General features: G+C 37.7%; 2 protein-coding genes across 3 annotated transcripts in view; one reads left to right on the top strand and one right to left on the bottom strand.

The window, feature by feature from the left end:
* Nucleotides 1-18353, top strand: part of LOC105710939 (zinc finger protein 430-like) — a 60779-nt gene extending 42426 nt beyond the window's left edge. For both annotated transcript variants that reach the window (XM_064381577.1, XM_064381576.1), the window contains exon 4: nt 12822-18353. In XM_064381577.1, the coding sequence (XP_064237647.1) occupies nt 12822-14197 (1376 nt within the window). In that variant the 3' untranslated portion in view covers nt 14198-18353. The remainder of the gene's footprint in view (nt 1-12821) is intronic.
* Nucleotides 1-19515, bottom strand: part of LOC105710986 (zinc finger protein 93) — a 491114-nt gene that overhangs the window by 323442 nt on the left and 148157 nt on the right. The gene's annotated exons all lie outside the window — the stretch shown is intronic.

The raw sequence follows: 19515 nt of genomic DNA, 5'->3' as shown, positions 1-19515 counted from the left end.
AATTGTGCCACTGAACTTCAACTTGGTTGACAGAGTGAGACCCTGTCTCAAAAAGAAACTACATGTCAGGCATGGTAAATAATATTCACATTGTTATACCAGACTTGTAGAACTTTTACATCTTGTAGAAACTAAAACCCAGTATATATTTAAATAACAAGAACCCATTTTACCCTCTCCCCAGCCCTTGATAAACACCCTTCCACTTTGTTTTATGAGTTTGACTAGTTAAGATATCTCATACAAGTGGAATCATATAGTATTCATCATTTTGTTACTGACTTATTTCAGGTGACAATATTTTCAAAGTTTATCTTAAAATGTGACAAGATTTCTTTGATAATACTTGATTTAATTATTTGATAATCTTTGATTTCTGTGATAATATTTCATTGTATGTATAACATTTTTTATGTGTTTATAAATCAAGAGACACCTGGGTTGTTTCTGCCTTTTGGCTTTTGTGAATATTGGTATAACAAACACGGATGTTTAAATATTTCTTCTGGGTCATGTGTTGCATATTTTGTATATAGATTCAGAAGTGAGAATGCTGTATTTGATAATTCCATTTTTAATTATTTAAGAAGCATTTATAACATTTTAAAATAATGGCTGCATCCTTGTTTCCTACCAACAATCAACATAGGTTTTATTTTCATTGCATCATCAATAGAAAGTGTAAGGCCTTTATTTATTTATTTATTTAGGCAGAGTTTCACTGTTATTTATTCATTTACTGAGACAAGTCTTGCTGTTGTCACCCAAGCTGGAGTACAGTGGTGCAATCTCGGCTCACTGAAACCTCCGTCTCCTGGACTCAAGCGATTTTCCTGCCTCAGCCTCTGGAGTAGCTGAGATTATAGGCACCCGCCATCACTCCTGGCTAATTTTTGTATTTTTAGTAGAAATGAGGTTTACAATGTTGCCCAGGCTGCTCTTGAACTCCTGACCTCAGGTAATCCACCTGCCTTGGCCTCACAAAGTGCTGAGATTGCAGACATGAGCCACTGCACCTGGCCTCATTTTAATTTTTTTGCGTTTCTCTACAAATCATTGATTTTGCTTTCATTTTCATATATTTTGTTTCCCATTTGGGTGTGTTGCTCAGGCTGGAGTGCAATGGCACTATTTCTGCTCACTGCAACCTTTGCCTCCCAGGTTCAAGTGACTCTCCTGCCTCAGCCTCCCATGTAGCTGGGATTACAGGTGCATGCCACCACACCTGGCTAATTGTTTTTGTATTTTTAGTAGAGACAGTGTTTGCCATGTTGCCCAGGCTGGTCTTGAACTTTTGACCTCAGGTGATCCACTGGCCTTGGCCTTCAAAAGTGCTAGGATTACAGGCATGAGCCACCACACCCAGCCATTTGGGCATCTTTTTCGATGAAAATTTAGATCAAATATATTATTTTATTTCCAAATCAAGTTATTCAAATTTATTGTTCAGTTTTAAAAGTTGTTTATATATTCTCAATATTAACTACTATCACATGGATTTGCAAATATTTTTACCCATTTCCTAAAAGGCATTTTCACTCTAGATTTTTTTTTTTTTTTTTTTTTTGAGACGGAGTTTCACTCATTACCCAGGCTGGAGTGCAATGGCGCGATCTAGGCTCACCGCAACCTCCGCCTCCTGGGTTCAGGCAATTCTCCTGCCTCAGCCTCCTGAGTAGCTGGGATTACAGGCACGCACCACTGTGCCCAGCTAATTTTTTGTATTTTTAGTAGAGACGGGGTTTCACCATGTTGACCAGGATGGTCTCGATCTCTTGACCTCATGATCCACCCGCCTCGGCCTCCCAAAGTGCTGGGATTACAGGCTTGAGCCACCGCGCCCGGCCCGTTTTTTTGAGATGGAGTTACACTCTTGTTACCCAGGCTGGAGTGCATAGGTAAATAGGCCGGGTGCAATGGCTCATACCTGTAATCCTAGCACTTTGGGAGGATGAGGTGGGCAGATCACGAAATTAGAAGCTCAAGACCACCCTGGCCAACATATAGTGAAACCTGGTCTCTACTAGAAAATAGAAAAATAAGCTGGACATGGTGGCATGGGCCTGTTGTCTGAGCTACTTGGGAAACTGAGGCAGGAGAATCACTTGAACCCAGGAGGCGGTGAGCCGAGATCACACCACTGTACTTCATCTTGGGTGACAGAGCAAGACTCTCTCAAAATAAATAAATAAATACACAAATAAAATACTTTTTGTATATAGTTCAAGGAAATGATTCAATTTTATTTTATCACTGTTGTTATCCAGTTAAAATATTATTTTTTGAAAAGATCTCTACTGTATGCTCCTGGCACCTTTGTGAAAGATCACTTCATCTTATACAGAAGGCATCATTTCTGAGCTCTCTATTCTGTTGTCTGTTTATCTGCCATTGTGTCAGTACCACAGTTTTTGTTATTTTAGTTTTTAATATGTTTTCAAATCCAGAAGTATAGACCAGTCACGTTGGCTCATGCCTGTAATCCCAGCACTTTGGGACTGAGACGGACACATTACGAGGTCAAGAGTTAGAGACCAACCTGGCCAATATGGTGAAACCCTGTCTCTACTAAAATACAGAAATTAGCCAGCCACAGTGGTGTATGCCCGTAGTCCCAGCTACTCGGGAGGCTGCAGCAGAAGAATCGCTTGAACCCAGAGGCAGAGGTTGCAATGAGCCGAGATTGCACCACTGCACTGCAGCCTGGGCAACAGAGCAAGACTTTATCGCAAAGAAAAAGAAAAAGAAAAAATAGTACTATTAGATTTTTAAGGAGTTTATACTGAATTTGTTTACCATGGTAGTTTGTATTGACATCTTAACAAAATTAATTTTATTGACCCTTGAGCAAAAATATGTTGAAGCGTTTTTTTTTTTTTTACTTTTTTTTTTTTTAGAGACAGGGTTTTCCTACATTTTCCATGCGAGTTTTGAACTTCTGAGCTCAAGCAAACTTCCTGCCCAGCCTCCAAAAATGCTAGTATTGGAGTCTTGAACTACCAGACTCAACCCGTGTGTTTTTAGGTATCCTTGCATTTGTCAGTTTTACTTTTGCTTTTTTATTTATTTATTTATTTATTTATTTATTTGCTTTCTTTTGGCACAATCTTGGCTCACTGCAACCTCTGCCTTCTGTATACAATCAATTCTCCTGCCTCAGCCTCCCGACTAGCTGGGATGACAGGCGCGTGCCACCATGCACAGCTAATATTTGTAATTTTAGTAGAGACAGGGTTTCATCTGTTCATCAGAATGATCTCAATCTCTTGACCTCGTGATCCATCCGCCTAGGCCTCCCAAAGTGCTGGGATTACAGACATAAGCTACTGCCCGGCCTTTTCCTTTTAATCTACAGCTTCATTCAGTTTTGGTCAGAAAACACACAATGAATGATTTGGGTCTTCTTAAATTTATTTATGATCGTTTTGAGACAGGATTATATTTGTCACCCAGGCTGGAGCATATTGACATAATTTTGACTCACTGCAACCTCAGCCTCCTTGACTTAAGTAATCTTTCCATATCAGCCTCCTGTGTAGCTGAGACAGCAGATATGCACTGCCATGCCTCGCTAATTTTTTGAGTATTTTTAGTGACAGAGTCTCACTGTGTTACTCAGGCTGGGGTGTCAATTTTCTGATCCCAAGTGATTTTCTCACCTTCATGTTCCAAATTATTGGGATTGTTGTTATCACCACTACACCCAGCTGCTGTTTAATAAGATGTGTTATGTGTCCTAACAGATTACATCAGGTGCAAATAAGAATATTGTGTACTTTCTTGCTTTTAACAGAAAAGTTCTGTATATGTCTGTTAAGCCTAGTTGGTCTATGGTATGGTTTGGATGTCCATGTTTTGCAAACCTCATGCTGCAGTGTAATCCTCAATGTCAGGTATGAAACTGATGGGAGGTGCTTGGGTCGTGGGGCAAATTCCTCATGAATGCCTTCTCACTATGCTTCTGGTCATGAGAAAGTTTTCACTCCATTAATTCAAATGACAGCTGGTTAGAGAAACTGGCTCCTTCCCCTCACACTTGCTGTCTCTTACCGTGTGATATGTCCAGCTACTGCTTGTCTTCCACCATGATTCTAAGTTTTCTGAGACCTTCACCAGAAGCAGATGCTGTTATATTCTTCTTGTACAGTCTGCTGAACTGTGAGCCAAATAAAACTTCTTTCTTCATAAGTTTTACACTCAGGTATTCCTGTATATGCAAAATAGTTAATATGATCTATAATGTCTGTTTTATGTTTTCTTATTTATGTTTTACCTGAATTTTTTATATGTTGTTGCAAATAAGATCTTGATCTCTACAATTATAATTTGTTTTATGTAATTTGGAGTCCTCATGTTATATATACATATACGTATACATATACATAGATATGATATAGATTTCTGGTAAATTGACCCGTTTGACCATTATATAATACTGTGTTTGTCTTATGGTAGTACTTGACATAAAGCATATTATATCCAATATAATTATTACCACCTTACCCAATTGTGGCTACTATTTGCATGGAATATAAATTTTTTCAATTCTATTAATTTCAACCTCTTTGACTCAATGATAAAATGAGTCTCTAATAGATAGCAAAGTATATTTTTTAAGTTAAACCACTAAGGCACCTTATTTCTTTTTCTTTTTTATAAATTTATTTTTTGAGATAAAGGCTCACTCTGTCATCCAGGCTGGTTTGCAGTGGCATGATCATGACTCACTGCAGCCTTAACCTCCCAAACTCAGGTGATCTCATTTCAGCTTCTTGAGTAGCTGGTTGCAAATATTTGCCATCCTAATCCCAGATAGTTTTTTGTACTTTTTTCAGTAGAGACAGTTTTTTGCCCTGTTGTCTAGGTTGGTCTCAAACCCCTGAGTTTAAAGTGATCAGCTTCCTCCGCCTCCAAAAGTTCTGAGATTACATTTTTTTATTAAGTAGTTTATTTTAAAATGATTGCTTAAAGATATAAAGTTACCATTACCAGTTTCATTGTATTTTATTTTATTTTATCCCAGGATACAGGTGCAGGATGTGCAGGTTTGTTACATAAGTAAACATGTGCCATGGTGGTTTGCTGCACCTATTAACCCCTCACCTCGGTGTTAAGCCCTGCATGCATTAGCTATTTATCCTGATGGTCTCCCTCCTGTGAGAAAGGCCACAGTGTGTGTGGCTTCCCTCCATGTGTCCATGTGCTGTTATTTTCAGCTTCCACTTATAAGTGAGAACAGGTAGTGTCTGGTTTTCTGTTCCTGTGTTAGTTTGCTGAAAATAACGGCTTCCAGCTCCATCTGAGTCTTTGCTAAGTGCATGATCTTGTTCCTTTTTATGGCTGCATAGTATCTCATGGTGCATATGTAACACATTTTTGTTATCCAGTCTATCGTAGATGGGCATTTGGGTTGATTCCATGTCTTTGCTATTATGAATTGTGATGCAGTAAAGATACACATCCACGTATCTTTATAATACAGTGATTTATGTTCCTTTGGTATATACCTAGTAATGGGATTGCTGGGTTCAATAGTATATCTGGTTCTAGGTCTTAGAGGAATCGCCATACTGGCTTTCACAGTGCTTGAACTAATTTACATTCTCACCAAAAGTGTAAAAGCATTTCTATTTCCCATAGCCTCACCAACATCTGTTGTTTCTTGCTGTCTTAATAATTACCATTCTGACTGGCATGAGATGGTATCTCATTGTGGTTTCAATTTGCATTTCTTTAATGATCACTGATGTTGAGCTTTTTTTCATGTTTGTTGAAACATAAATGTCTTCTTTTGAGAAGTGTTTATTCTTGTTCTTTGCTCACTTTGTAATGGGGTTGTTTTATTCTTGTAAATTTGTTTATTTGTAGACTCTGGATATTAACCTTTGTGACATGGATGTTCTTCCATTCTCTAGAGTGTCTGTTCACTGTGATAATTTCTTTTGCTGTGCAGAGCTCTTTAGTTTAATTAGATGCCATATGTCAATGTTTGCTTTTGTTGCAATTGCTTTTGACATTTTCATCATGAAATCTTTGCCCATACCTATGTCCTGAATGGTACTGCCTAGATTTTCTTCTAGGGTTCTTGTAAGTTTTGGATTTCACATTTAAGTCTTCATCTTGAGTTAATTTTTGTATAAGTGGAAGAAAGGGGGTCTAGTTTCAACTTTCTACGTATGACTAACCACTTCTCCCAGCACCATTTATTAAAAGGGAATCCTTTTCCCATTGCTTTTGTCAGGTTTTTCAAAGATCAAATGGTTGTAGATATGCAGTCTTATTTCTGAGTTCTCTATTCTGTTCAGTTGGTCTTTGTGTCTGTTTTTATAAGTTTCAGGCGGCTTTGGTTACTAGAGCCTTGTAGTATACTTTCAAGTTGGATATCATGATGCCTTCAGCTTTGTTCCTTTTGATTAGGATTCTCTTGGCTATATGGGGTCTTTTGGGGTTTCATGTGAATTTTGAAATAGTTTTTTTCTAATTCTGTAAAGAATGTTAACGGTAGTTTAGTCAGAATAGCATGGAATTCATAAATTACTTCGAGCAGTATGGCCATTTTTACAATATTGATTCTGTCTTTTTTATTTGGGTCCTCTCTGATTTTCTTGTGCAGTGGTTTGCAGTTCTCCTTGAAGAGGTCCTTCGCTTCCCTTGTTAGCTGTTCTCCTTGGTACTTTATTTTCTTTGTAGCAATTGTGAATAGGAGTTTATTCGTGATTTGGCTCTCTGCTTATTGTTGGTATATTGCAATGGTTGTAATTTTTGCACATTGATTTTGTATCTCAAGACTTTCCTGAAGTTGCTTATTAGATGAAGAAGTGGAAGTGTTTGGGCTGAGTCAGTGGTGCTTTCTAGATCTAGGATCATGACCTCTGCAAACAGAGACACTTTGACTTCCTATTTGAATACCGCTTATTTAGTGCCTGATTTCCCTGCCACCAATACTTTGTTAAACAGGAGTGCTGAGAGGGCATCCTTGTCTTATGCCAGTTTTCAAGAGGAATGCTTCCAGCTTTTGCCCTTTCAGTATGATATTGGCTGTGGGTTTGTCATAGTTATTATTTTGAGGTATGTTCCATGAATACCTAGTTTATTGAGAGTTTTTAACATGAAGTGATGTTGAATTTGATCAAAGGCCTTTTCTGCATCTATTGAGATAATCATGTAGTTTTTGTCTTTAGATCTGTTTATGTGATTAATTTTATTTATCAAATTTTATATATTGAACCAGCCTTGCATCCCAGGAATAAAGTCGACTTGATTGTGTGGATAAGCTTTTTGATGTGCTGGTGGATTCAGTTTGCCAGTATTTTACCAAGAATTTTTGCACTGATGTTCATCAGGGATATTGGCTTGAAGTTTTTTGTGTTTTTGTTTTTCATTATATCTCTGCCAGGTCCTGACATCAGGATGATGCTGGCCTCCTAGAATGAGTTAAAAAGAAGCCCCTCCTTTCCTATCATTTGGAATAGTTTCAGAAGAAATGGTACCAGATCCTTTTTGTACCTCTGGTAGAATTCAGCTGTAAATTTATCTGATCCTGAACCTTTTTTGTTCTTGGTAAGCTATTTGTTAGTGCCTCAATTTCAGAACTTGTTATTGATCTATTCAGGGATTCAACTTCTTCCTGGTTCAGTCTTCAAAGGACGGCTATGTCCAGGAATTTTCCATTTCCTCTAGATTTTCCAGTTTGTGTGCATAGAGGTGTTTACAATATTTTCTGAAGGTTGTTTTTATTTCTATGGTGTCAGTGGTGATATCCCCTTTATCAATTTTTATCGTCTATTGCATTCTTCATTTTTTTATTAGTCTAGCTAGCAGTCTATTTTATTAATCTTGTAAAAAAAACAGCTCCTGGATTGATTTTTTTTCTTTTCTTTTTTTAAAGATGGGGTTTCACCATATTGGTCAGGCTGGTCTTGAACTCCCAACCTCAGGTGATCCGCCCGCCTTGGCCTCCAAAGTGCTTGGATTACAGGCGTGAGCCACCGCACCTGGCCTCATTGATTTTTTTTTTTAAGGGATTTTTTCTCTCTGTGTCCTTCACTTCCACTCTGAATCTGGTTCTTTCTTGTCTTCTGCTAGCTTTAAGGTTTGTTTGCTCTTGGTTTTCTCATACTTTTAGTTATGATGTTACGGTCTCCATTTGAGATATTTCTAGTTTTATACTTTTTTTCTTTTGAGACAGAGTCTTGCTCTGTCACCCAGGCTGGAGTACAGTGGTGTCATCTCGGCTCACTGCAACCTCTGCATCCCAGGTTCCAGTGATTCTCCTGCCTCAGCCACCCGAGTAGCTGGAATTGATTACAGGAGCCCACCACCATACCCAGCTAATTTTTGTATTTTTTTTTTAGTAGAGACAGGTTTCCCCATATTGGCCAGGCTGCTCTTGAACTCCTGATCTCAGGTGATCCGCCCACCTCAGCCTCACAAATGTGCTGGGATTACAAGAGTGAGCCACTATGCCTGGCCCTTTCTAGCTTTTTGATGTGGGTATTTAGTGCTATAAATTTTCTCCTTAACACTGCTTTAGCTGTGTTCCAGAGATTCTGGTACACTGTCTCTTCATTCTCATTGATTGCAAAGAATTTCTTGATTTCTGATTGTTTTTCCTTTGAGATGGAGTTCTCTTGTTGCCCAGGCTGGAATGCAGTGGTGGTCAGCTCACTGCAACCTCTGCCTCCCAGATTCAAGTGATTCTCCAGTCTCAGCCTCCCAAGTAGCTGGGGTTTTTACAGGCACCCACTACCACGCCTGGCTAGTATTTTGTATTTTTAGTAGAGATGGTGTTTTGCCATGTTGGCCAGGCTTGTCTTGAACTCCTGACCTCAGATGATCTGCCTGCTTTGGCCTCCCAAAATGTTGGAATTACAGGTGTGAGCCACTGTGTCCAGCCAAAGCCTACAGCACCTTGTATTCCCAGGTGGTCTCTTATCCAAGTTTCATCAAAGCTCGACCCTACTTAGCTTCTGAGATCAGGCATGGTCAGAAGGGTGTGGCCACAGATACCGGCCTCTGATTGCATTATTTGGCTAGAAGTCATTCAGGGGCAGGTTGCTCAATTTCCATGTAGTTGTGTGGTTTTGAGTGAGTTTCTTACTCGATTTTTTTTTTTTTTGAGATGGGAGTCTTACTCTGCCACCCAGGCTGTAGGGACAGTAGCATGATCTTGGCCCACTGCTACTTCTACCCCCTGGCTTCAAGTGATTCTTGTGCCTCAGTCTTCTGAGTAGGTAGGACTACAGGCATGTGCCATCCTGCTCAGCTAATTTTTTGTATTTTTGGCAGACATGGGGCTTCACCATGTTGGCCAGGCTGATCCCAACCTCCTGATCTCATCTGATCCACACCCTTTGGCCTCTTTAAAGTGCTGGGATTACAGGTATGAGCCATCGCGCACGGTGAGTTTCTTACTCTTGAGTTTTAATTTGATTTCACTGCAGTCTGAGAGACTATTTGTTATGATTTCAATTCTTTTGCATTTGTGAGAAGTGTTTTACTTCCAATTATGTCATCAATTTTAGAGTAAGTGCCATGTGGAACTTAGAATAATGTGTATTGTGGTGTTTGTGGCTGGAGAGTTCTGTAGCTATTTGTCAGGTCCACTTGACCCACAGCTGAGTTCAAGTTCTGAATATTCTTACTTTTCTGTCTCATTGATCTCTAATATTAACAATGAGGTGTGAAAGTCTCTCACTATTATTATGTGGAAGTCTAAGTCTCTTTGTAGGTCTCTAAGAATGTGTTTTATGAATCTGGGTGCTGCTTGAATTGATCTTTACCTGATGTAATGTGCTTGTCTTTTCTTAATCTTTGTTGGTTTAAAGTTTGTTTTGTCAGAAACTATGATTGCAACCCTTGCTTTTTTCTGCTTCTATTTCCTTTGTAAATTTTCTTCCATGTTTTTACTTTGAGCCTACATTTTTCTTTTCATGTGAAATGGGTCTCTTGAATACAGCACCCAAATGGGTCATGACTATGCAGTGTGCCCTTCTGTCTTTCAATTGAGGCATTTAGCCTATTATAATTAAGGCTAATATTGTTATTTTGAGTCTAAGTGATGCTAGCTGCTTATTTTACATAATTGTTGATGTGGTTGGTTTTATACCATCATTGATCTTTGTACTTCAGTGTGTTTTTGTACCAGCAATAGCTGGTAATGGTTTTTCCTTCCCATATTTAGTGCTTCTTTCAGGAGCCCTAGCAAGGCAGGCCTGGTGGCAATGTATTCTTTCAGCATTTGCTTGTCTAAAAAGAATTTTATTTTTCTTCACTTATGAAGACTTAGAAACTTTTTATTTGCTTCTTGTATCTTTGTTCCTCATTCTCTATTTTTCTGTGTTTCTGTCTTTTTTATACTTATCTTGATATGCTTTTTTTTTTTTTTTATCTGCATAGATATATTCTTGGTGATACCTTGGGGATTACATAAAACCTCTAAAAGATACAATAGGGCCGGGCATGGTGGCTCACGCCTGTAATCCCAGCACTTTGGGAGGCTGAGGCGGGTGGATCACGAGGTCAAGAGATCGAGACCATCCTGGTCAACATGGTGAAACCCCGTCTCTAAAAAATAAAAATAAAAGCCGGGCGCGGTGGCTCAAGCCTGTAATCCCAGCACTTTGGGAGGCCGAGACGGGTGGATCACGAGGTCAAGAGATCGAGACCGTCCTGGTCAACATGGTGAAACCCCGTCTCTACTAATACAAAAAATTAGCTGGGCATGGTGGCGCGTGCCTGTAATCCCAGCTACTCAGGAGGCTGAGGCAGGAGAATTGCCTGAACCCAGGAGGCGGAGGTTGCGGTGAGCCGAGATCGCGCCATTGCACTCCAGCCTGGGTAACGAGCGAAACTCCGCCTCAAAAAAAAAAAAATAAAATAAAAAAAAAAAAAATAAAAAAAAAATAAAAAATAAAAATAAAAATAAATAAAATAATTAAAAAAAAAAAAAGATACAACAATATATTGTAATCTGGTAAAAAATGAACTTCAGTTGCATTGAAAAATTTTTCTCCTTATATCTGCCCTCAAATTTGTCATTGATGTTGCCAATTATATATATTATGTTATATATTCACTAACAAATACTTATAATGATTTCTATGCTTTTACTTTTCAAATTTTAGAGGATTTTTTTTTTCTTTTTGAGACAGAATCTCACTCTGTTGCCTAGGCTGGAGTGCAATGGCATGATCTCAACTCACTGCAACTTCTGACTCCTGGGTTCAAGCAATACCTTTCAAATTTTAGAAATGTTTTTTGCATCATTACAAGGCTAAGAAATTTTATTTTTGTGTATGTGCATTTCTTTCCCAGAAAATAATGTATTTCATACAATTATGTGTTATTTTGTTGAATCATGTTATTTTCAGTAGAAGCAACTGCGTTAAGCACCTTTTATATTTAGAGCATATGAAGTGCCATTAGACTTTTTCAGAATTTGGTTATTTTTGAAGGATTTTTTCTTTTTGTTTGGCAGGACAGATATGTTGGTAGTAGTATTCTCATTTGATAGCTTTTTTTTTTTTTTTTTTTTTTTTTAGGACTTTGATTATATCACACAATTTCCTTCTGGCCTGCAAAGTTTTTGTTGACAGTTCACAGCTAGCTATCTCTTAAGACTGTGTTTGTAAATGACACATTATTTTTATCTTGCATCTCCATTATCTTCTTGTCTGTGACTTTTGAAATTGTGTTTATATATGTGTTTGTTATAAATATCTTTGTGTGTACTCCTAGTTTGTTGAAGTTCTTCATTTTGACATTTTTTCTTTCAGAATTTTTTAGTTATATTTTATATATTTTTTTTAACCTTCAAATTTCTTTTTGGATATTTTAAATATTTTGTTCTTATCCTCATTTTCTTTGTATTTTTCTACTTAAAAATTTTTAAAATCATTAAATTTTGCTGAACTTTGACCTGTGACCTATTTTTCATAGTATTCTGTGTTCCTATTTTACTCATTGAGTATTCAATATATTTTCAATTGTTAAAATTAATGTATACATGTTTTTTATGGTTTCTTTCTGAAAATTTTATATTTTTGATGGAACAATTTTGCCCTATTTTGTATTCATTGTACTCTATGATTAAGATTTTGACATTAAAGAAAGCTACCTGTCACAACCTTTATAATGTAGCTTTGTCCTGGCATAGTCTGAAAACAGTTATCTTGGACAGAGATCCTGGGAGACTCTCAAACATGTTCTTTGAATGTATCTGGTCTAAAATCTTCTGTGTATTTTTTAGTTAAAAGAGTTGATTTCTGGTTCATCGGTAATCATTTGTGATATCTGTTTTCTGTCTGTTGTTTTGCAGTCTCTGCTGTTGTAACATTTACCTTTGGTCTCAGTAGATTCAAACTGTCATTCCAAAATATACCACCATTTCTTTCAGCACTTTATGTTATGGGAAACCAGTTTCTGGAACAGCCCCTAGAAGCAAGTAATACAGATGTATGTGTCAGTATTTTACTTGCTCATTAAAAAAGAAACCAAAAGTTAGGAATTTACTTGGAAAGGCACTATGTTATATTGGTGAGCAGGAAGAGCTGTGCTGGGTAAATGTAACAGACTTTTCATTTTCTTCTGTGTCTTTGTACTCACCTGGGGAACTTTACACACCTATAAGGTTTTCTCAAATGTATCTTGGTCAGTATATTTTTATTACATTTATGTGTCTATGAAGGATTTAGGGCCTGTGGTATTTTATTACGGCATCTTGCTTATGTAATTTGTATAATATAGGTTAGATTTGTAAAGTTTAAGTCTGGTAAGTTGAATAATTTGTTTCTTTTTTTTTTTTAATTTATTTATTTTAGCTACGTGTTCCTATTTTGTCAAAGACCTTCAACCAGAGCAAGACATAAAAGATTCTTTTCAAGAAGTGATACGAAGAAGATATGGAAAATGTGGACATGAGAATTTACAGTTAAGAAAAGGCTCTGCAAGTGTGGATGAGTGTAAGGTGCACAAAGGAGGTTGTAATGACCTAAGCCAGTGTTTGACAGCTACCCAGAGTGAAATAGTTCGATCTGATAAATATATGAAAGTCTTTCTTAAATGTTTAAATTCAAATGGACATAAGACAAGATATACTGGAAAGAAAACTTTCAAATGTAAAAAATGTGACAAATCATTTTGCATGCATTTATACCTAGGTCAAAATACAAGAATTCATATTAGAGAGAATTCTTACCAATGTGAAGAATGTGGCAAAGTCTTTAAGCAGTCCTCACATCTTTCTAGACACATGAGAATCCATACTGGAGAGAAACCTTTCAAATGTGAAGAATGTGGCAAAGTCTTTACACGGTTCTCAGTCCTTTCTACACACAAGAGAATCCATACTGGAGAGAAACCTTTCAAATGTGAAGAATGTGGCAAAGCTTTTAAGCACTCCTCAACCCTTAGTACACACAAGATGATTCATACTGGAGAGAAACCCTACAGATGTGAAGAATGTGGCAAAGCCTTCAACACATCCTCACACCTTACTGCACATAAGATAATTCATACTGGAGAGAAACCCTACAAATGTGAAGAATGTGGCAAAGCTTTTAACCATTCTTCATCTCTTACTACACATAAGTTCATTCATGCCGGAGAGAAACCCTACAAATGTGAAGAATGTGACAAAGCTTTTTATCGATTCTCATTCCTTACTAAACATAAGATAATTCATACTGGAGAGAAATTTTACAAATGTGAAGAATGTGGCAAAGGCTTTTACTGGTTTTCAACCCTTACTAAACATAAGAAAATTCATACTGGAGAGAAACCCTACAAATGTGAAGAATGTGGCAAAGCCTTTAATGTGTCTTCAAACCTTACTACACATAAGATGATTCATACTGGAAAGAAACCCTATAAATGTGAAGAATGTGGCAAAGCCTTTAATTACTCCTCAAAACTTACTAAACATAAGATAATTCATACTGGAGAGAAACCTTACAAATGTGAAGAATGTGGCAAAGCTTTTAACCAGTCCTCAAACCTTACTACACATAAGGTAATTCATACTGGAGAGAAGTCTTACAAATGTGAAGAATGTGGCAAAGCTTTTACCCATTCCTCATACCTTACTTCACATAGGAGAATTCACACTGGAGAGAAACCCTACAAATGTGAAGAATGTGGCAAAGCTTTTAACCAATCCTCAAATCTTAGTAAACATAAGATAATTCATATTGGATAGAAGTCTTACAAATCTGAAGAATGTGATAAAGCCTTTAACCAAACCTCAACTCTTACTAAACATAGGAAAAATTATCCTTGAAGGAAACCCTACAACGGTGAAGAATGTGGAAATTCTCTCAACCAGTCCTCATAATTTATTAAACAAAATAACTCATAGCAGAGAGAAACTCTACAAATGTAAGAATGTCCTCAACTCTTAAAAAGCATTAAAAAAAAATTAATGCTGTATAGAAATCCTGAGTGTGAAAAATATGGCAAAGCCTTTAACAACACATAACAACTGCTATGCTCCAGGGGAGGGTTCCCCATGCCAATGTACAACTAGATTATGATCCCCAGGCCTATGCTCAAGTGTCTTTGTGTGCTCTCAGGGCTTGGGACCAGATTCCCAAAAGCAGAGTTCAACAGGGGTCTTTTATAAATGTTCAACAAGGGCCTCAGGAGCCATTTGTTGAGTTTATCAATTGGTTAACCCAGGCAATTAAGAGATAAATTTGACACACCCAGGCAGCTATCGTCTTGTTGCAATTGAGTTTGGAAATGCTAATGTGGATTGCCAGCAAGCAATGCAGGCAATCAGAGGAAAGGCAGTTACAGTTGGGAAACTTACATGAGCATGTCAGCTGGTGGGAACTGAGACACACAAAGCCAAAATATTGGCTATGGCATTAGGCCTCCTAAAGTGCAAAGGGAGAGAAATCAAAATGATTTTCTCTGTGTTAAGCCAGATCATATGGAAAGGAAATTCCCCCACAGTAGAGACCAAGGTAACTCAGGGAAAGAACCCCCTTCTTTATGTCCCTAAAGTAAAAAGGGGAAACAGTGGGCAAATCAATGCAGGTCAAAATTTGACAAAAACAGAAACCATGTAAGTAACCAGGTGGGAACCTTCATGAGGGACCATCCCTGGGCCCCACTTCAAACTGGGGCAATGCCAGCACTTTCCTTGGTTAGATGGAAAATCCACAGTCCTCTCTCTCAGAGTAGTCACCACTGGGAGTGCAGGACTGGACTTACTCTGCCCCAACAAATAAGTGCTAAAAGAAGAAGACCCTAAAAGGGTTGCAGCTGGGATGTGGGGGCAGTTGCCTCTGGGAACAGTGGGAGTAGTCCTATGGTGGTCTAGCCTATCCAGTGATGAATTTAATGTGCTCACTGGAGAATTGATAGTGATTACCAAGGTGAGATATTGGTTATGATGGAATGTAAAGGTCTGCATATTCTCTCTGGACCAAAGGTAGCTCAGTTACTGATTTGACCATACTAGGTTTCCAGTGCCCATAGAAAGCAAAAGGGAAGGGGAAGTTTTAAAAGCACAGGAGCCGCAGGAGTATATTAGAATAAATCATTGATCACAGATCCATAATTACCTTAAAAATAAAAAATAATTGGACATGGGCAGACATTTCAATCAGTGATCAAAACTGGCCAGAAACTTGGCCCTGGGTCACTTAGAAACAAAAAATTGTTGGCGTTGGAGATGTGCACACATTCAAGCAGAGCGCATGCCCTCTAAGCTCTTGTGATTCAGAAGGAAGAAAGGAAGTTACACAACCTCTAATCATGCCCATTCTTGTTAACCTTTGGGGACAAGGCCTATTAGCCCAATGTGGGTGACTCTCCAGACCCCTTTCTAACAAGACCACTGTTACTATTCCTCCCCTACCTCTGATCCAATTTAAGTAACAGTGGCCTCTGAAGGGAGAGAAATTGCAGAAGGCCCATGAATTAGTTGATGAGCAACTAAAAGCTGGGCATATAGAACCATCTAATAGTCCCTGGAATTCGCCCATTTTTGACATTCCCAAAAATTCTGGGAAATAGAGACTTCTGCAATGACTTACGTGCTATCAATGCCAATTTGCAACCTATGGGACCCCTTCAGCAGGGGCTTCCTTCCCCCATGATGAGTCCTCAAGATTGGCCTATAATCATTATTGACTTGGACTGTTTTTATGCAACTTCCCTAGCAGACCAGGGCAGAGAAAAATTTGCATTTACAATACCAGCTATCAATAATGCAAGGCCAGCTTGTTAATTTCATTGGAAAGTACTTTCTCAGACTGCTAAACTGCCCTACCATGTGTCAGTATCATGTAAATCAAGCTTTGTTCCCCAGTAGAAAAGAATTTGCTGATTGCAAGGTTATTTATTTCATGGATGATATTCTACTAGCAGCCCTAACGGAGCCAATGCTTTTAAATTTATTTACCTCTGTCATAAAGAATACACAACTAAGAGGTTTAATCATTGCTCCTGAAAAGGTACAAATGTCCTCTCCTTGGAAATATCTTGGGTACATACTAACTTCCTAGTCAGTAAGGCCTCAAAAGGTTAAATTAAATACTAGCAACTTACACACCTTAAATGATCATCAGAAATTTCTAGGCAGTATCAACTGGCTCCCCCCCAATTTAGGCAAAAGCTGTTTGCTATCTTAAAGGTCAATACAGCCCTAAATTCTCCCAAATATTTAACCCCTACAACAAAAAGGGAATTGAGGAAATAGAACAAGCTGTCTCTCAAAGGCAACTAGATTGCATTGAGCCACAATATTCAATTGTTTATTTTTCTCACCAAACACTCCCCTACAGGGTTAAGAGGATAGATGACCCTAAGACTGCACTTTTTAGAATGGGTTTGCTGCTCACATACTGGGACTAAAACACTTCTCCCTATATCCAGTTACTTAGTAAAGTCATCCATTCAGGCCACAGATGATGCAATCAGTTGCTAGGTCATGATCCTGATATCAGGATTCCTTTAAGTAAAAAAATTCAAAGCAGTATTGCCCTTATCAGTGGACTTGCAAATAGCACTTTGATTACACAGGACAAATAGAGCATGTCTTTCCTGCTGATTAACTCCTTCATTTCTTATCTCACACTCCTGTGGTCTTGCCCACAAAAATAATTTACTCCCCCATACCTAACTATTTAACATTGTTTACTGATGGTTTGGATAAACATGAAAAAGCAGCAGTTTGGTGGAGACCACATAATTCTTTCCCTTGATCTGGGTTTAATAGCACTCAGAAAGCTGAGATTGAGGCCCTAATAATGGCTTTGGAAACTTTTTACACTCAGCCCCTCAATATTATTTCTACTTACTTTTTTTATTTACTGCAGAACCTTGAGACAGCCCTAATTAAGACCACTGGGGAGCCTGCCCTTTGTGCTCTTTTTCTTCGACTTCAGCAATTTATTGGTCAACATACACATCCTATTTTTATTACAGACAGTTGAGCCCACAACTCACTTCCTGGCCCATTGGTTTATAGCAATAATCAAGCAGACCTTCAAGTTATGACATCACTGCTTGACCAAGCCACCCAATTGCATCAATTTTTCCACCAAAATTGGGTAAATGTATCTAAACAATTTCAACTTACCCAGATCTGGATAAACAAATTATCCTATAATGCTCGGATTGCCAGCTCACAGGCACATCACCTCCTTCAACAGGTGTTAATTCTAGAAGATTAGAACCTTATCAGTTATGGCAAACAGATGTTACATCCCTGCATTTGGAAAGCTAAGATATGTACATGTATCCATTGACACAAACACTCATTTAATTAGTGCACACACCATCCCTGGAGAGTCTACTCAATATGTCATTAGACATCTTTTAACATTTGCATTTATCGAAGAGCCCACAAAAATAAAACTGATAATGGTCCAGCTTGTGCCAGCTCATGATTTCAATAATTTTGTCACACATGGAATATTCAACATTTTACAGGCATCCCATATAACCCCCAAGGACAAGCCATAGTAGAATGTGCCCATTCCACTGTTAAAAATATGCTCAAAAAACAAAAAGGGGAGTATGAGTAAAGGACCCTGCAACAATATTGGCATAAGCCTTATTTACCCTTAAATTTTTAAATTTAGATGACAAATTTCAATCAGCTGTAGAAAAGCACGTTGCTAAGGTTCTCAAGACATAAAACCTGCAGTTTTATGGAAAATGTAAACAGTAACGTATGGCATGGTCCAAATGAATTATTAACATGGGGAAGAGGGTATGCTTGTGTTCCCACCTCCTCAGGTCCACTTTGGATTCCAACACAATGCATCAAACCATACCATAGTGTAACTAGGACCCAACCCAGTACCAGAAATAAAGGAACTAACCCTACAGGACCCACAGCCCAAGACAATGCGGTGTGCAAGCATTTCTTTCCTTGACATCTTTACCAACACTTGCTTTTTAATAAGAGTCCTTCTAACAGGAATGAGTTGATATCTCATAGTTTTTTTTTTGGCTTGCCTGTTTGTGATCATTGACATTGAACGTTTTTAAATATATCCGTTGGCTATATGTACGTATCTTCTTGAAAAATACTTATTTCAGCTATTTGCTTATTTTTAATGATTATTTGTTTTTTGTTGTATTGTCAGTTGAGTTTTTAATATATTTTTGTTATTAACCCCTTGTCACATGTATAATTTGCAAATATTGTTTTTCTCTTTTCAGTTGTCACATTCTGTTGATTGTCTCAGACTCTGTGCAGCAGCTTTTTAATTTGAAGTGATCTGACTTATTTATTCTTCCTTATTGTGTCCTGAGATATTTAGGTTAAATTTTAAAACTTGCTGCCCAGACCAATGTTATGGGACTTTCAGTCTATTTTTTGGTACTAGTAGTTTCAGAGTTTTAGGCCTTACATTAAATTGGCTAATTTATTTAGAGTTAATTTTTATATATGATGTGAGATAAGAGTCTCACTTTTCTTCCTCTGCATATGGATATAAAGATTTCCTAATATCATTTATTGAAAATACTGTTCTTACCTTTAAACAGTCACCTTTATTTAAAATCAGTTAGCTGAATACTCAGGAGGCTGATGCAGGAGAATTGCCTGAACCCAGGAGGCGGAGGTTGTGGTGAGCCGAGATTGTGCCATTGCACTCCAGCCTGGGTGACAAGAGCGAAACTCCATCTCAAAAAAAAAAAAAAAAAAAAAAAAATCAGTTAGCTGTAAATACATGGATACATTTCTGCTCTTTTTTTTTTTCAATTCCATTGGCCTATGTCTCTGTTTTTATTCAAGTCCCATACTGTTTTGGTTACCATAGCTTTCTGATATATTTCAAAGTCAGGTAGGATGATATCTTCACTTCTTTTGTCTTGATTGCTTTGGCTATGCAAGGTCTTTTGTGGCACCATATGAATTTTACATATACTTTTTAAAAACTTCTATGAAGTATGTCACTGGTATTCTGATACAGGTTGCATTATATCTGTAGATCATTTTGTGTAATATAAATATTTGTTAATAATGCCACTTCATAATATTCCATTTATATA

This window comes from Aotus nancymaae, unplaced genomic scaffold (assembly GCF_030222135.1).
Source record: "Aotus nancymaae isolate 86718 unplaced genomic scaffold, 86718_ANA_hifiasm-v0.15.2.pri h1tg000028l, whole genome shotgun sequence".
NCBI lineage: Eukaryota > Metazoa > Chordata > Mammalia > Primates > Aotidae > Aotus > Aotus nancymaae.
This window is presented reverse-complemented; position numbering and strand designations above follow the sequence as displayed.